This window comes from Triticum aestivum, chromosome 3B, assembly GCF_018294505.1.
Source record: "Triticum aestivum cultivar Chinese Spring chromosome 3B, IWGSC CS RefSeq v2.1, whole genome shotgun sequence".
NCBI lineage: Eukaryota > Viridiplantae > Streptophyta > Magnoliopsida > Poales > Poaceae > Triticum > Triticum aestivum.
Window position 1 is genome coordinate 174,428,733 of NC_057801.1, and position 17,116 is coordinate 174,445,848.

Genomic DNA, 17,116 nt, shown 5'->3' on the forward strand with positions numbered 1-17,116 from the left:
CTTCTTGAGATCCCACCTCGGCGTCATCAGCGTCACGGGGGCTGGAGGCGGTCGGAAGAGAATCCATATCCGACGTGCCCAAGGACCCGCTCGACGAAGCGGGAAGATCGTCCTTGGCTAGACTACAGGTTGTATGCGGCGTTAGAAAGACACCGTGTGGCAAAAAGGAAAATTATAAATTATCTAGGAGTCCGGATGTTGGAAATATGCCTTAGAGGCAATAATACAAGTATTATTATATTTCATTGTTCATGATAATTGTCTGTGATTCATGCTATAACTGTATTATCCGGAAATCGTAATACACGTGTGAATACATAGACCACAATATGTCCCTAGTGAGCCTCTAGTTGACTAGCTCGTTGTGATCAACAGATAGTCATGGTTTCCTGGCTATGGACATTGGATGTCGTTGATAACGGGATCACATCATTAGGAGAATGATGTGATGGACAAGACCCAATCCTAAGCATAGCACAAAGATCCTGTAGTTCGTTTGCTAGAGCTTTTCCAATGTCAAGTATCTCTTCCTTTGACCATGAGATCGTGTAACTCCCGGATACCGTAGGAGTGCTTTGGGTGTATCAAACGTCACAACGTAACTGGGTGACTATAAAGGTGCACTACAGGTATCTCCGAAAGTGTCTGTTGGGTTGACACGGATCGAGACTGGGATTTGTCACTCCGTATGACGGAGAGGTATCTCTGGGCCCACTCAGTAATGCATCATCATATTGAGCTCAAAGTGACCAAGTGGTTGGTCACGGGATCATGCATTACGGTACGAGTAAAGTGACTTGCCGGTAACGAGACTGAACAAGGTATTGGGATACCGACGATCGAGTCTCGGGCAAGTAACGTACCGATTGACAAAGGGAATTGTATACGGGGTTTGATCGAATCCTCGACATCGTGGTTCAACCGATGAAATCATCGAGGAGCATGTGGGAGCCAACATGGGTATCCAGATCCCGCTGTTGGTTATTTCCCGGAGTCGTCTCGGTCATGTCTGTGTGTCTCCCGAACCCGTAGGGTCTACACACTTAAGGTTCGGTGATGCTAGGGTTGTATGAATATGAGTATGCAGCATACCGAATGTTGTTCGGAGTCCCGGATGAGATCCCGGACGTCACGAGGAGTTTCGGAATGGTCCAGAGGTAAAGAATAATATATAGGAAGTGGTATTTCGGCCATCAGGAAGGTTTCGGGGTCTCCCGGTAATGTACCGGGACCACCGGAAGGGTCCCGGGGGTCCACCGGGTGGGGCCACCCATCCCGGGGGGCCCCATGGGCTGACGTGGGAGGGGAGCCAGCCCATAGTGGGCTGGTGCGCCCCCCTAGGCCCACCCCCTGCGCCTAGGGTTGAAACCCTAGGGTGGGTGGGCGCACCACATGCCTTGGGGGGCACTCCTTCCCCCTTGGCCGTCGCCCCCTTGGGAGATTCAATCTCCCGGGGCCGGCTCCCCCCCTGGGGGCCTATATAAAGGAGGGCAGGGGGGAGGGCAGCCGTACCCTTGTGCTTGGCGCCTCCCTCCCCCTGCTACACCTCGTCCTCCTCCCGTAGTCGCTTGGCGAAGCCCTGCTGGAGTTCTGCTGCATCCACCACCACGCCGTCGTGCTGCTGGATCATCATCAACCTCTCCTTCCCCCTTGCTGGATCAAGAAGGAGGAGACGTCTCCCGTCCCGTACATGTGTTGAACGCAGAGGTGCTGTCCGTTCAGCAGTTGGTCATCGGTGATCTGAATCACGGCGAGTACGACTCCATCATCACCATCCCCTTGAACGCTTCCGCACTCGATCTACAAGTGGTATGTAGACGCAAACTCACTCCCTTGACTCGTTGCTTAGATGAACCCATAGATGGATTTTGGTGAAACCGTAGGAAATTTTTTAATTTTCTGCAACGTTCCCCAACAGTGGCATCATGAGCTAGGTCTATGCGTAGTTCTCTAATGCACGAGTAGAACACAATTTTGTTGTGGGCGTGGATCTTGTCAACTTGCTTGCCACTACTAGTCTTTTCTTGCTTCAGCGGTTTTGTGGGATGAAGCGGCCCGGACCAACCTTACACGTACGCTTATGTGAGACCGGTTCCACCGACTGACATGCACTAGTTGCATAAGGTGGCTTGCGGGTGTCTGCCTCTCCCACTTTAGTTGGAGCGGATTCGATGAAAAGGGTCCTTATGAAGGGTAAATAGAAGTTGACAAAATCACGTTGTGGTTATTCGTAGGTGAGAAAACGTTCTTGCTAGAACCCAATTGCAGCCACGTAAAAGATGCAACAACAATTAGAGGACGTCTAACTTGTTTTTGCAGCGGTTGTTCATGTGATGTGATATGGCCAGAAGTTGTGATGAATGATGATTGATATATTGTGATGTATGAGATCATGTTCTTGTAATAGGATTCACGACTTGCATGTCGATGAGTATGACAACCGGCAGGAGCCATAGGAGTTGTCTTTATTTTATTTTTGTATGACCTGCGTGTCATTGAAGAACGCCATGTAAACTACTTTACTTTATTGCTAAACGCGTTAGCCATAGAAGTAGAAGTAGTCGTTGGCGTGACAACTTCATGAAGACACGATGAGGGAGATCATGATGATGGAGATCATGGTGTCATGCCAGTGACAAGATGATCATGGAGCCTCGAAGATGGAGATCAATGGAGCTATATGATATTGGCCATATCATGTCACTACTATATAATTGCATGTGATGTTTATTATGTTTATGCATCTTGTTTACTTAGAACGACGGTAGTAAATAAGATGATCCCTTACAACAATTTCAAGAAGTGTTCTCCCCTAACTGTGCACCGTTGCTACAGTTCATCGTTTCGAAGCACCACGTGATGATCGGGTGTGATAGATCCTTACGTTCACATACAACGGGTGTAAGACAGTTTTACACACGCAAAACACTTAGGGTTAACTTGACGAGCCTAGCATGTACAGACATGGCCTCGGAACACGGAGACCGAAAGGTCGATCACGAGTCGTATGGAAGATACGATCAACATGAAGATGTTCACCGACGATGACTAGTCCGTCTCACATGATGATCGGACACGGCCTAGTCGACTCGGATCGTGTAACACTTAGATGACTAGAGGGATGTCTAATCTGAGTGGGAGTTCATTGAATAATTTGATTAGATGAACTTAATTATCATGAACTTAGTCTAAAACCTTTGCAAATATGTCTTGTAGATCAAATGGCCAACGCTCATGTCAACATGAACTTCAACGCGTTCCTAGAGAAAACCAAGCTGAAAGATGATGGCAGCAACTATACGGACTGGGTCCGGAACCTGAGGATCATCCTCATAGCTGCCAGGAAACAATATGTCCTAGAAGGACCGCTAGGTGACGCTCCCGTCTCAGAGAACCAAGACGTTATGAACGCTTGGCAGTCTCGTGCTGATGATTACTCCCTCGTTCAGTGCGGCATGCTTTACAGCTTAGAACCGGGGCTCGAAAAGTGTTTTGAGCATCACGGAGCATATGAGATGTTCGAAGAGCTGAAACTAGTTTTCCAAGCTCATGCCCGGGTCGAGAGATATGATGTCTCCGACAAGTTCTACAGTTGTAAGATGGAGGAAAACAGTTCTGTCAGTGAGCACATGCTCAAGATGTCTGGGTTGCACAACCATATGACCCAGCTGAACATTAACCTCCCAGATGAGGCGGTCATTGACAGAATCCTCCAGTCGCTCCCACCAAGCTACAAGAGCTTTTTGATGAACTACAACATGCAGGGGATGGTAAAGACCATTCCCGAAGTGTTTTCAATGCTCAAGACAGCAGAGGTTGAAATCAAGAAAGAACATCAAGTGTTGATGGTCAATAAGACCACTAAGTTCAAGAAGGGCAAGGGCAAGAAGAACTTCAAGAAGGACGACAAGGATATTGCCGCGCCCGGTAAGCCAGTTACCGGGAAGAAGTCAAAGAATGGACCCAAGCCTGAGACTGAGTGCTTTTATTGCAAGGGAAAGGGTCACTGGAAGCGGAACTGCCCCAAATACTTAGCGGATAAGAAGGCCGACAACACCAAAGGTATATTTGATATACATGTAATTGATGTGTACCTTACCAGTACTCGTAGTAACTCCTGGGTATTTGATACCGGTGTCGTTGCTCATATTTGTAACTCACACCAGGAGCTGCGGAATAAACGGAGACTGGCGAAGGACGAGGTGACGATGCGCGTCGGGAATGGTTCCAGAGTCGATGTGATCGCCGTCGGCACGCTGCCTCTACATTTACCTACGGGATTAGTTTTGAACCTTAATAATTGTTATTTAGTGCCAAGTTTGAGCATGAACATTGTATCAGGATCTCGTTTAATACGAGATGGCTACTCATTTAAATCCGAGAATAATGGTTGTTCTATTTATATGAGAGATATGTTTTATGGTCATGCTCCGATGGTCAATGGTTTATTCTTAATGAATCTCGAGCGTAATATTACACATATTCATAGTGTGAATGCCAAAAGATGTAAAGTTGATAACGATAGTCCCACATACTTGTGGCACTGCCGCCTTGGTCACATTGGTGTCAAGCGCATGAAGAAGCTCCATGCTGATGGACTTTTAGAGTCTCTTGATTATGAATCATTTGACACATGCGAACCATGCCTCATGGGCAAAATGACCAAGACTCCGTTCTCCGGAACAATGGAGCGAGCAACCAACTTGTTGGAAATCATACATACCGATGTGTGCGGTCCAATGAGCGTTGAGGCTCGCGGAGGATATCGTTATGTTCTCACTCTCACTGATGACTTGAGTAGATATGGGTATGTCTACTTAATGAAACACAAGTCTGAGACCTTTGAAAAGTTCAAGGAATTTCAGAATAAAGTAGAGAATCAACGTGACCGAAAAATAAAGTTCCTACGATCAGATCGTGGAGGAGAATATTTAAGTCACGAATTTGGCACACACTTAAGGAAATGTGGAATCGTTTCACAACTCACGCCGCCTGGAACACCTCAGCGTAACGGTGTGTCCGAACATCGTAATCGCACTCTATTGGATATGGTGCGTTCTATGATGTCTCTTACCGACTTACCACTATAATTTTGGGGATACGCTCTAGAGACAGCTACATTCACTTTAAATAGGGCACCGTCTAAATCCTTTGAGACGACACCGTATGAATTATGGTTTGGGAAGAAACCTAAGCTGTCGTTTCTAAAAGTTTGGGGATGCGATGCTTATGTCAAGAAACTTCAACCTGAAAAGCTCGAGCCCAAGTCGGAAAAATGCGTCTTCATAGGATACCCTAAGGAAACCGTTGGGTATACCTTCTACTTAAGATCCAAGGGCAAGATCTTTGTTGCCAAGAACGGATGCTTTCTGGAAAAAGAGTTTATCTCGAAAGAAGTAAGTGGGAGGAAAGTAGATCTCGATGAAGTACTACCTCTCGAAGGGAAAGTGGTGCAGCTCAGGAAAATGTTCCTGTGATGCCTACACCAACTGAAGAGGAAAATAATGATGATGATCAAGGCACTTCGGATCAAGTTGCTACTGAACTTCGTAGGTCCACAAGGACACGTTCCGCACCAGAGTGGTACGACAACCCTGTCCTGGAAATCATGTTGTTAGATAACGGTGAACCTTCGAACTATGAAGAAGCGATGGCGGGCCCAGATTCCAACAAATGGCTTGAAGCCATGAAATCCGAGATAGAATTCATGTATGAAAACAAAGTATGGACTTTGACAGACTTTCCCGATGATCGGCGAGCAATAGAAAACAAATGGATTTTTAAGAAGAAGACGGACGCGGATGGTAATGTTACCATTTATAAAGCTCGACTTGTCGCTAAGGGTTATCGACAAGTTCAAGGGATTGACTACGACGAGACATTCTCTCCCGTAGCAAAGCCGAAGTCCGTCCGAATCATGTTAGCAATTGCCGCATACTATGATTATGAGATATGGCAGATGGACGTCAAAACGGCATTCCTTAACGGACATCTTAAGGAAGAGTTGTATATGATACAGCCGGAAGGTTTTGTCAATCCTAAAGACGCTAACAAAGTATGCAAGCTCCAGCGATCCATTTATGGACTGGTGCAAGCATCTCGGAGTTGGAACATTCGCTTTGATGAGATGATCAAAGCGTTTGGGTTTATGCAGACTTATGGAGAAGCCTGCGTTTACAAGAAAGTGAGTGGGAGCTCTGTAGCATTTCTCATATTATATGTAGATGACATACTCTTGATGGGAAATGATATAGAACTTCTGGACAACATTAAGGCCTACTTGAATAAGTGTTTTTCAATGAAGGACCTTGGAGAAGCTGCTTATATATTAGGCATCAAGATCTATAGAGATAGATCGAGATGCCTCATAGGTCTTTCATAAAGCACATACCTTGATAAGATTTTGAAGAAGTTCAAAATGGATCAGTCCAAGAAGGGGTTCTTGCCTATGTTACAAGGTGTGAGATTGAGCTCGGCTCAGTCCCCGACCACGGCAAAAGATAAAGAAGAGATGAGTGTCATCCCCTATGCTTCAGCCATAGGATCCATTATGTATGCCATGCTATGTACCAGACCTGATGTAAACCTTGCCGTGAGTTTGGTAGCAAGGTACCAAAGTAATCCCGGCAAGGAACACTGGACAGCGGTCAAGAATATCCTGAAGTACCTGAAAAGGACAAAGGACATGTTTCTCGTTTATGGAGGTGACGAAGAGCTCGTCGTAAAGGGTTATGTCGACGCTAGCTTCGACACATATCTGGATGACTCTAAGTCACAAACCGGATACGTGTATATGTTGAATGGTGGAGCAGTAAGCTGGTGCAGCTGCAAGCAGAGCGTCATGGCGGGATCTACATGTGAAGCGGAGTACATGGCAGCCTCGGAGGCAGCGCATGAAGCGATTTGGGTGAAGGAGTTCATCACCGACCTAGGAGTCATACCCAATGCGTCGGGGCCGATCAAACTCTTCTGTGACAACACTAGAGCTATTGCCCTAGCCAAGGAGCCCAGGTTTCACAAGAAGACCAGGCACATCAAGCGTCGTTTCAACTCCATCCGTGAAAATGTTCAAGATGGAGACATAGATATTTGCAAAGTACATACGGATCTGAATGTCGCAGATCCGTTGACTAAACCTCTCTCGCGAGCAAAACATGATCAACACCAGAACCCTATGGGTGTTCGATTCATCACAATGTAACTAGATTAGTGACTCTAGTGCAAGTGGGAGACTGTTGGAAATATGCCCTAGAGGCAATAATAAAAGTATTATTATATTTCATTGTTCATGATAATTGTCTTTTATTCATGCTATAACTGTATTATCCGGAAATCGTAATACACGTGTGAATACATAGACCACAATATGTCCCTAGTGAGCCTCTAGTTGACTAGCTCGTTGTGATCAACAGATAGTCATGGTTTCCTGGCTATGGACATTGGATGTCGTTGATAACGGGATCACATCATTAGGAGAATGATGTGATGGACAAGACCCAATCCTAAGCATAGCACAAAGATCGTGTAGTTCGTTTGCTAGAGCTTTTCCAATGTCAAGTATCTCTTCCTTTGACCATGAGATCGTGTAACTCCCGGATACCGTAGGAGTGCTTTGGGTGTATCAAACGTCACAACGTAACTGGGTGACTATAAAGGTGCACTACAGGTATCTCCGAAAGTGTCTGTTGGGTTGACACGGATCGAGACTGGGATTTGTCACTCTGTATGACGGAGAGGTATCTCTGGGCCCACTCGGTAATGCATCATCATATTGAGCTCAAAGCGACCAAGTGGTTGGTCACGGGATCATGCATTACGGTACGAGTAAAGTGACTTGCCGGTAACGAGACTGAACAAGGTATTGGGATACCGACGATCGAGTCTCGGGCAAGTAACGTACCGATTGACAAAGGGAATTGTATACGGGGTTTGATCGAATCCTCGACATCGTGGTTCAACCGATGAAATCATCGAGGAGCATGTGGGAGCCAACTTGGGTATCCAGATCCCGCTGTTGGTTATTGCCCGAGAGTCGTCTCGGTCATGTCTGCGTGTCTCCCGAACCCGTAGGGTCTACACACTTAAGGTTCGGTGACGCTAGGGTTGTATGAATATGAGTATGCAGCATACCGAATGTTGTTCGGAGTCCCGGGTGAGATCCCGGACGTCACGAGGAATTTCGGAATGGTCCGGAGGTAAAGAATAATATATAGGAAGTGGTATTTCGGCCATCGGGAAGGTTTCGGGGTCTCCCGGTAATGTACCGGGACCACCTGAAGGGTCCCGGGGGTCCATCGGGTGGGGCCACCCATCCCGGAGGGCCCCATGGGCTGACGTGGGAGGGGAGCCAGCCCATAGTGGGCTGGTGCGCCCCCCTAGGCCCACCCCTGCGCCTAGGGTTGAAACCCTAGGGTGGGGGGGCGCACCACATGCCTTGGGGGGCACTCCTCCCCCCTTGGCCGCCGCCCCCTTGGGAGATTCAATCTCCTAGGGCCAAAGCCCCCCCTGGGGGCCTATATAAAGGAGGGCAGGGGGGAGGGCAGCCGTACCCTTGTGCTTGGCGCCTCCCTCCCCCTGCTACACCTCGTCCTCCTCCCGTAGTCGCTTGGCGAAGCCCTGCTGGAGTTCTGCTGCATCCACCACCACGCCGTCGTGCTGCTGGATCATCATCAACCTCTCCTTCCCCCTTGCTGGATCAAGAAGGAGGAGACGTCTCCCGTCCCGTACGTGTGTTGAACGCGGAGGTGCTATCCGTTCAGCACTTGGTCATCGGTGATCTGAATCACGGCGAGTACGAGTCCATCATCACCATCCCCTTGAACGCTTCCGCACTCGATCTACAAGTGGTATGTAGACGCAAACTCACTCCCTTGACTCGTTGCTTAGATGAACCCATAGATGGATTTTGGTGAAACCGTAGGAAAAATTTTAATTTTCTGCAACGTTCCCCAACAACGGATACTTACGATCTCGCCAGGGGCTTGGCCCTTGAGGGCCACTCCTCGTTGCCGTCGCCAACGTTGGCGGAGCAGACCGGGGGAAGGGTCCTTCCTTTCTTGGACCCTTCGGCCTCCCTCGTTGGGGAGGCCTTCCTCTTCTTCTCTCCCCCCGCTGGGGGAGAGGCCTCTTTCTTCTCCTCCTCGTCTTCAGGGGAGGAGTCCGCCTCGGAGTCGTCGGACGATGAGTCCGATATCACCTGACGCCGGGAACTCCTTCGGGTTCCCGTGGACTTTTTCTTGGCCTTCTTCTCCGGCACCACGTAAAGTGCCGGGACCAGCAGCCTTGTCAAATGGGCGTCCGCTGGGTCTTCTGGAAGGGGAGCCGGACAGTTAACCTGTACGGACGTCTTCTGCCAGTCCTGTTAAAGGCATTGGGAGTTTAGATCCCACATAGAGTCAAAGTATGAAACAATGAGTGTCCCGTAAAGGATGACATAGCTTAGCTCGCCGGCCGGGCGCTGTGTGCTGAATCCGCGATCTTCGATCGTAGATGCGGGAGCTTCGGCGCCCTTGAACAGCACCCTCCAGGCAGCTTCATACGTTGTGTCGAAGAGCCCGCTCAAGGTCCGGTGCTGTGTCGGATTAAACTCCCACAAATTGAAGGCCCGTTGCTGGCAGGGGAGAATCCGGCAGACGAGCATGACCTGGATCACATTGACAAGCTTAAGCTTCTTGTTCACCAGGGTCTGAAGACAAGACTGGAGTCCGGTCAGCTCCTCCGAGGTACCCCATAGCAAGCCCTTCTCTTTCCAGGAGGTGAGCTGCATGGGGATGCCAGATCTGAACTCGGGGGCCGCTGCCCATTTAGGGTCACGCGGCTCGGTGATGTAGAACCACCCCGATTGCCACCCTTTGATGGATTCCACGAAGGCACCCTCAAGCCAAGTAACTTTGGGCATTTTGCCCACCATGGCGCCTCCGCACTCCGCTTGGCTGCCCTTCACAACCTTCGGCTTGACATTAAAGGTCTTTAGCCACAAGCCGAAGTGGGGCTGGATGCAGAGGAAGGCCTCGCACACGATGATAAACGCTGAGATGTTGAGGATGAAGTTTGGGGCCAGATCATGGAAGTCCAGGCCGTAGTAGTACATGAGCCTACGGACAAAGGGGTGAAGTGGGAAGCCCAGTCCGTGGAGGAAGTGGGGAAGGAATACGACCCTCTCATGGGGCTTGGGGGTGGGGATGAGCTGCCCCTCGTCGGGCAGCCGGTGCACGATGTCGCTGGACAGATATCCGGCGCTGCGCAGCTTCTCGATGTGCCCCTCCGTAACTGAGGAGGCCATCCACTTGCCTCCCGCTCCGGACATGGCTGGAAAGGGTCGAGGTGAGATGTGCGGACTTGGGCGCTGGAGCTCGAGTGCACGGAGACGGATAAGCAAAGGAGGAAGAAGGCGTAGGTAAAGGAGGTAGATCCTTATCCCCTTATATATTGGCGGATGAAACTATGCGTCCCTACTGGCCTGGTAAAACTCGCTTATCTCCCAAGCGCCGCAATCAATGGTGCGGTTGGGTTACCCACGTCCGTATTGATGGGAATCCCGGAATAAGGGGAACATGATCTCTACTTCGACAAGACGTGCCAAGGAAATCGCTTCGCTAAACGCGCTGAGGTGGTATAATAAAAACGATTCAAGTAAAGGCTTGGTAGTGGTGTGACGTCACGCCACAAAATACGTCAGCAGATTGAACTTGTGTAAATATTATTCTCTCTACGGTGGTATGTGGAATTTATTTTACAGAGCCGGACACTATCCTGGCGTTCACAATCTTCTATGAATTATTCGGAGGAGGAACCCGCCTTGCAATGCCGAAGACAATATGCGCGCCGGACTCGTCGTCATTGAAGCCTGGTTCAGGGGCTACTGAGGGAGTCCTGGAATAGGGGGTGTCCGGATAGCCGAACTATCATCATCGGCCGAACTCCAAGACTATGAAGATACGAGATTGAAGACTTTGTCCCGTGTCCGGATGGGACTTTCCTTGGCGTGGAAGGCAAGCTTGGCAATACGGATATGTAGATCTCCTACCATTGTAACCGACTCTGTGTAACCCTAGCCCTCTCCGGTGTCTATATAAACAGGAGGGTTTTAGTCCATAGGACGAACAACAATCATACCATAGGCTAGCTTCTAGGGTTTAGCCTCCTTGATCTCGTGGTAGATCCACTCTTGTACTACCCATATCATCAATATTAATCAAGTAGGAGTAGGGTTTTACCTCCATCGAGAGGGCCCGAACCTGGGTAAAAACATCGTGTCCCTTGTCTCCTGTTACCATCCGCTTAGACGCACAGTTCGGGACCCCCTACCCGAGATCCGCCGGTTTTGACACCGACAACCTTGAACAAAGGTTGCAGCGAAGCACACCATTTTCATAAAATAGAATGGTCAACTATCAACAAATGATATTCATGAATACTGATCATTAATGCAAGATCTTTCCTAGAATGTTCTTGGTCAAAAACTCCATTGTTGTCAAGATCTACTTCCCACCATTAGTAGCCACCAACTCTAACTTATGTTGTTTTAGGCCTCCAGGTGTGCTCTTAGCACAAGAAATTTTCAAGTGGTTGTTCAAATGTGAAGTGCACCTTTACTTGGTTCACTTAGCCATTTTTGACAGTACATGCATTGAGCATGCCATTTTCCTCCATTAAATTCTTTATTAAATTTGTTCCATACATGTAAGCTTCCTCTTTTAGTTTCCTCTTCAATTCCATTGGTACCATTTTCGAGTCGATGACTTGCCATGTCCAGTTCCATCAACAACTGAGCTATCTACTAGTAGCATCGAGAAACTATACACCGGTGAATCCCTCTATACAAGACCACAATGAAATAGATTAGTTTCTACTGCAGCAAACCAAATTGAAAGGTTCAAAATTGGGAGTAAGAAAAGCGACTCACTTTGCAGCTTGTCCGGGATGGCGCCAAGGGAGAACATGGTTGGCGTGTCGCTGCTCCCATTGGCAGGGGTTGGTGGAAAGGTGGTGGGGTGTTGCTTTGCTGGAAGAGATCACCTCACACCCTCACAAGGCAGCGGTGAATCCTTTTTTCTCGGACATGATGGGGTCAAGGGAGAACGGGGATGGTGGTGGGTCAGTGGTGGGGTTGCTGCTTGGCTAGATGAGATTGCCTCATGCCCTCATCGACGGTGGCGGTGGCTTGGATAATGAGACAAGAGGATGTCATCGGCGGCTTGATGTGGGGGAGAAACCAGAGAGTTGCTAGGTTTGTGATTGAGGAGAGCGGCTAGCTTCTTTGTCTCATAACCTAGGTAGGTGTGGTATGTAGACCGGGTCAAGGATGGTGGGGAGTTGCTAGTATTTAGGTATAAAGGGCCCACCCGTTAGGTAATCTTGCGACCCATGGGCAGAACCCTTCCCGCACACCCTACGCATGAATAATAGGGTTTCCCATCGGGCTTACCCATAGGTGAAGATGGCCACCCATACCCTGCCCAATAGGGTCAGGTGCCCATGGGCGCGGACACCGATGGGTCGAATTGCCAGGTTGAGCCCAATGCAATGCAAAGTTTTCTTTAAAAAATCGTCCATACGCCAACAGCATGGTTTGTGAGAACAAGACAACAAGTTTATAAATAGACCCTTTTAGAAAATAGTTAGTTCACTAGTGGTCAAAGAAATGTTGATGTGGTAGCCATGTGGTTGGTCTTCACCGAATCGGTTTTGGCATTATTTAAGCGAATTAATAAGTTTATGGCCTAAATTGATCGATTCTTCACTTGTTGGCCTAAAACATGCAATCAATTTGAGTTAATGAACTAGTGGTGCACTCATATTTGAGAATCCTGCAAGTCAAATTAAAGAGGCCCTTATTATGGTTGTTGCTTCCAGAGGCCCTTATTATGGTTGTTGCTTCCAACCTTATAGGCCTCTTTAGAGTGCATGGATCCGAATAATACGGCAATAGAAAAAATACATGATTTGAAATATTATTGTTTAATATATGCTACATATAAAACAAATCCACGTGAATTGTTGAGAAGATGCTTTTGAGTGCTGCAAGGAGAAATGTCAAAATTTTAAGAAGAGTAATAGAGTATTAGGAGTAATAAAGTTGATTATGTTGAGAGAACTTTTTTTTGGTAGCATAGAGTAGAAGAGAACCCATGCTACCAAAAAAAAAAAAACAAGGGAGTATCGAGAGCAGCACTAGTGGTCTCTCACACAACAACCTAATTCTGTCAAGGGTCGCGCATCTTCCACAATACTGTCGTCTCATTCTCTCCCCCCGGCCGCAGGTTGCTCTGCTCCCATCACCACAAAGCAAAACCCCAAAGAAAGACACCCACCTATTTATCTCGCGCTCCGCTCCTCTCCACACTACCGCGAATTGCCAATGATAGTGATACTTGCAGAACCCATCCTTCTCGGAGCGATCTGTCGATGGCCGAGGCCAAGCGCATGCACGAGCAGACCACCGGGTGCCTCCCCGTCGACCAGTCCTGCTTTGCGCTCTCCCGGTTGTCCAACGCGTACCGCCCCACCCGCAACAACGACCCGGCCTGCTGCTCCACAACGTCCTACCTTGAGGTCCTCGGCATCTCATTCGCGACGCTGCTCATCATCCTCTTCGTGCTCTGCATGATACGGTGCTACCTCATGCGGCGGGCCGTGAACCGGGTCACGGTGGGGGCCGCAACGTCGACAGGCGCGGGGGCGTCCGTGGTGGTCAAGAAGCGGCCCACCGGCCTCAGCGACGACGCCATCGCCGCGCTGCCCAAGTTCGAGTACCGACACACGGCCGACGAGAGTGATCGGTGGGAGTGCTCGATATGCCTCTGCACCATGGCCGACGGCGAGGTGGCCAGGCAACTACCTAGATGCATGCACCTCTTCCACAGGGCGTGCGTCGACATGTGGCTCACGGCGCACACCACATGCCCGGTGTGCCGAGCCGAGGTGGTCAAGCCGACGGACAACGACGACAGCTGTGCCAAGACGCCGGCGGCCGAGGCCGGCCCGTCTGGGCCGGCTAGGTTGGAGGATGGCCAAAGGGATTTGGAGGCGCAGTTATAGCGTCAGAGGCGCATGCGCTTGCTCCCCGGGATGTGTAGTGTAATTTTTCTATTTTGGCGCCCCTTTAGGGAGGCGATTTTGAGCCATTTGATTTTATTATTTGGTTTTCAGATAAGAATAACACGAGGAGAGAAGATAGTGATTTTTAGTATTTATTTTAGTGCAAAAGTTATTTCTGGTATTCAACCGGTTATTGGGAAAAGAAACGCACAAAAACAGAAGTGTTCTAAATCATAGAAAAATAGACGTTGGAGAGATGATTGTGCATTAGACATTTTTAGATATAATATCTTCACATTATAGATTTTACCCATATTCAATGGAATGCAAAGAAAGTCCGGATAAGTGACTAAGATTTAAGCAGACTGGGCCGGCCCACAGAGCGCGAGGTGAAAAATCATGTACATGTGCAAAAGGAGTTGACGCTAGCTGGGATCCGAAACCGTGACCCGTGTGCTTCTAGCCACTGCGGCTGTTGAGTTCCAGTGACAGATGTAAAGCGCGACAATTAAAGCCCTCATTGCAGCGGCAAAACATAACCCGTGAAAAAAAAATGAACGAAATTCCAAAATTCTAGCAAAAAATGGAACTTGCGAATTTTTTGATAAACACGACTAAATTTTCAAAATTATGAATACTTTTTTAGTTTTGAACAGAAGTTGAACATCGAAAAAAAACTGAAATTCCTTTGAAAAACGTGAACAATTTTGAATTTAGAGAACAAAATTTGAACATGGGAACCAATATTTGAAAATCCCGAACATTTTTTTAAATGCAGCATTTTCTGAATTTAGAGAAAAAATTGAACATGGGAATACATTTTCAAAACACGAACATTTTTTGAATTTAGGGAACAAAATTTTGAAAACGCAAATCAAAATACGTGAACAATTTTGTGATTTTGAGCCATTTGATTTTATTCAGTCGGTTTTGAGGATAAGAATAACACAAAGAGAGAAGATAGTGATTTTTAATACTTCTTCTACTACAAAAATGATTTTGGTATTCAACCGGTTGCTGAAAAAAGAAACACACAAAAACAGAAGTTTTCTAAATCATAGAAAAATAGACGTTGGAGAGTTGATTGTGCATTAGATTTTTTTTAGATATAATATCTTCACTTTATTGGTTACCAATATTCAAAGGAATGCAAAGAAAGTCCAGAGAAGTGACCAAGATTTAAGCAGGCTACCGGGGGGCCTCCTATATGGTTCATTTTGCGTCATATAGGAACCCGACGCAGAGGGGTCGCACATACTAGGCCGGCCCACAGGGTGTGTGATGAAAATCATGTAAATTTGCAAATGGAGTTGAGGCTTGCTGAGATTCGAACCGGTGACGCTTGCGCTGCTAGCCACTGCGCTTGTCGAGTTCTAGTGGCAAATGAAAAGCGCGACAATTAAAGCCCTAATTGCAGAGGCAAAACTTAACACTTGAAGAAAAAGAACAAAATTCAAAAATTCTGGTAAAAAGTGGAACTTGCAAAAAAAATTGACAAACACAACTAAAATTTGAAAATTTCTTGAATTATTTTTTGATTTTGAACAAAAGTTCAACATTGGGAAAACATATTTGAAATCCTGATTTTTATTTCAAAAACTTGTTTTTTTTTGGAATTTAGAGAACAAAATCTAGAATTGGCAACAAATATTAGAAGATCCCGAATATTTTTTCGAAAATGCAACATTTTCTGAATTTAGAGAAAAATTGAACATGGGAATACATATTGAGAAGGCGATTTTTTTTTAATTAGGGAACAAAATTTTGAAATTGATAATTTGAAAATCCCAACCAAATTTTGAAAATGCAAAAAAAAAATAGGTAAACAATTTGTTGAAATGAAAAACAAATTTGTAACTTTGAAATTCTTCGAATGTGCCTTCTTAAAGAAAATTAAAAAAAGTGAATATTTTTTGAAAAGGAGCAAACAATATTCAAAATTCTAAAATTTGCCTGAACTTTTGATTTTCGAAATTTCTGGCCAAATTTGAGACCAAGAACATTTTTAAAATTTTGAACAAATTTTGTAAAATGTGAACATTTTTTTATATTTCTGAACCTTTTTTAAAAAATAAAAATATAACGAAACAGGAACTCCATCCCTTGACACTAATTTCTGATACAAAAGTGGAATCGAAAAAATGCGGAAAAAATGCACATTCAATATTGAGAAAATGTTGCGTAACTACCCTTGCCTCAAGGTCTTGAGAAACCAGAAACTACTGTTCGATGGCCCAACAAATCCTATTGGTTTTCGCAGGGGATGCGAAAGATCTGATCCAACGAAAATTCCGCATATTGAGCGCAGCTGATATGTGGCTACTAGGCGCGATCATCCCGCATGCCATAAAAAATACTTCTTTTTTATGGCCCCAACGCCATTCATCTTGCGTCAAATCCGGTCTTTCATTCAAGAGTTTCATTTTTGGTCGCTACTACGTTCGTCAAAAACTTCTTGATGGCACCATCATCTCATTACCTTATTTTTTCCCTTCGACTTGTTGAAAAAAATGAAAATGAAAGAAAATAAGAAATGATAGAAAAGAAATAGAAAGTCCAAAAATAATATAGAAAATAAAGAATAAAGAAAAAAGTAACAGGAAAAAACGAAAAAGAAACAGAACAAGAAAAAAAGGATTCGGGAACCTTCTAGAAGGTTCCAAAAACCGGGAAAAAATGGTTGGAACCTCTAAACTATCCCAATAGGGAGATCGCTGAAACGCTTAACGGGCCAGCACAACCTAAACAATCACGCGATCTTCTTGTGCGAACCAGCGACAGTTCGATGCAGAGAGCGTCATATAGGACTTTCAGCTTGCCGTGTCTTAGAAAAGAAAACCAAGCACTTAGTGGGCCATTCCAAGGTGTTACAAATCTTTAACAAAATTTTGAAATCGATAACAATTTTGAGCGCGGTTGATTTGCAAGGCCAAGGGCTGCAAGCCCGATGTGCACTGGACCGAGCCACGCTCCTCGACTATGACTTGTTGAGATTATCTTCACTCCAGTAACGATTTTGTCAGCAAATATGTTTAGTTTCTTTAACATTTTACATAATCTAGAAAAAAAAATCTGG

At 46.5% G+C, this 17,116-nt stretch overlaps 1 protein-coding gene across 1 annotated transcript; it reads left to right on the forward strand.

Moving 5' to 3' along the window:
- Nucleotides 1–13,267: 13,267 nt before the first annotated feature.
- Nucleotides 13,268–14,191, forward strand: LOC123065154 (RING-H2 finger protein ATL39-like). The gene has a single exon (XM_044488508.1). It carries the CDS (start codon nucleotides 13,408–13,410, stop codon nucleotides 14,038–14,040), a length of 633 nt encoding a protein of 210 aa, XP_044344443.1. The 5' UTR covers nucleotides 13,268–13,407; the 3' UTR covers nucleotides 14,041–14,191.
- The last annotated feature ends 2,925 nt before the right edge of the window (nucleotides 14,192–17,116 follow it).

Excerpts from the sequence above, each read along its gene's own strand:
- LOC123065154 (XM_044488508.1), top strand. The coding sequence starts at position 13,408 with ATGGCCGAGGCCAAGCGCATGCACGAGCAGACCACCGGGTGCCTCCCC.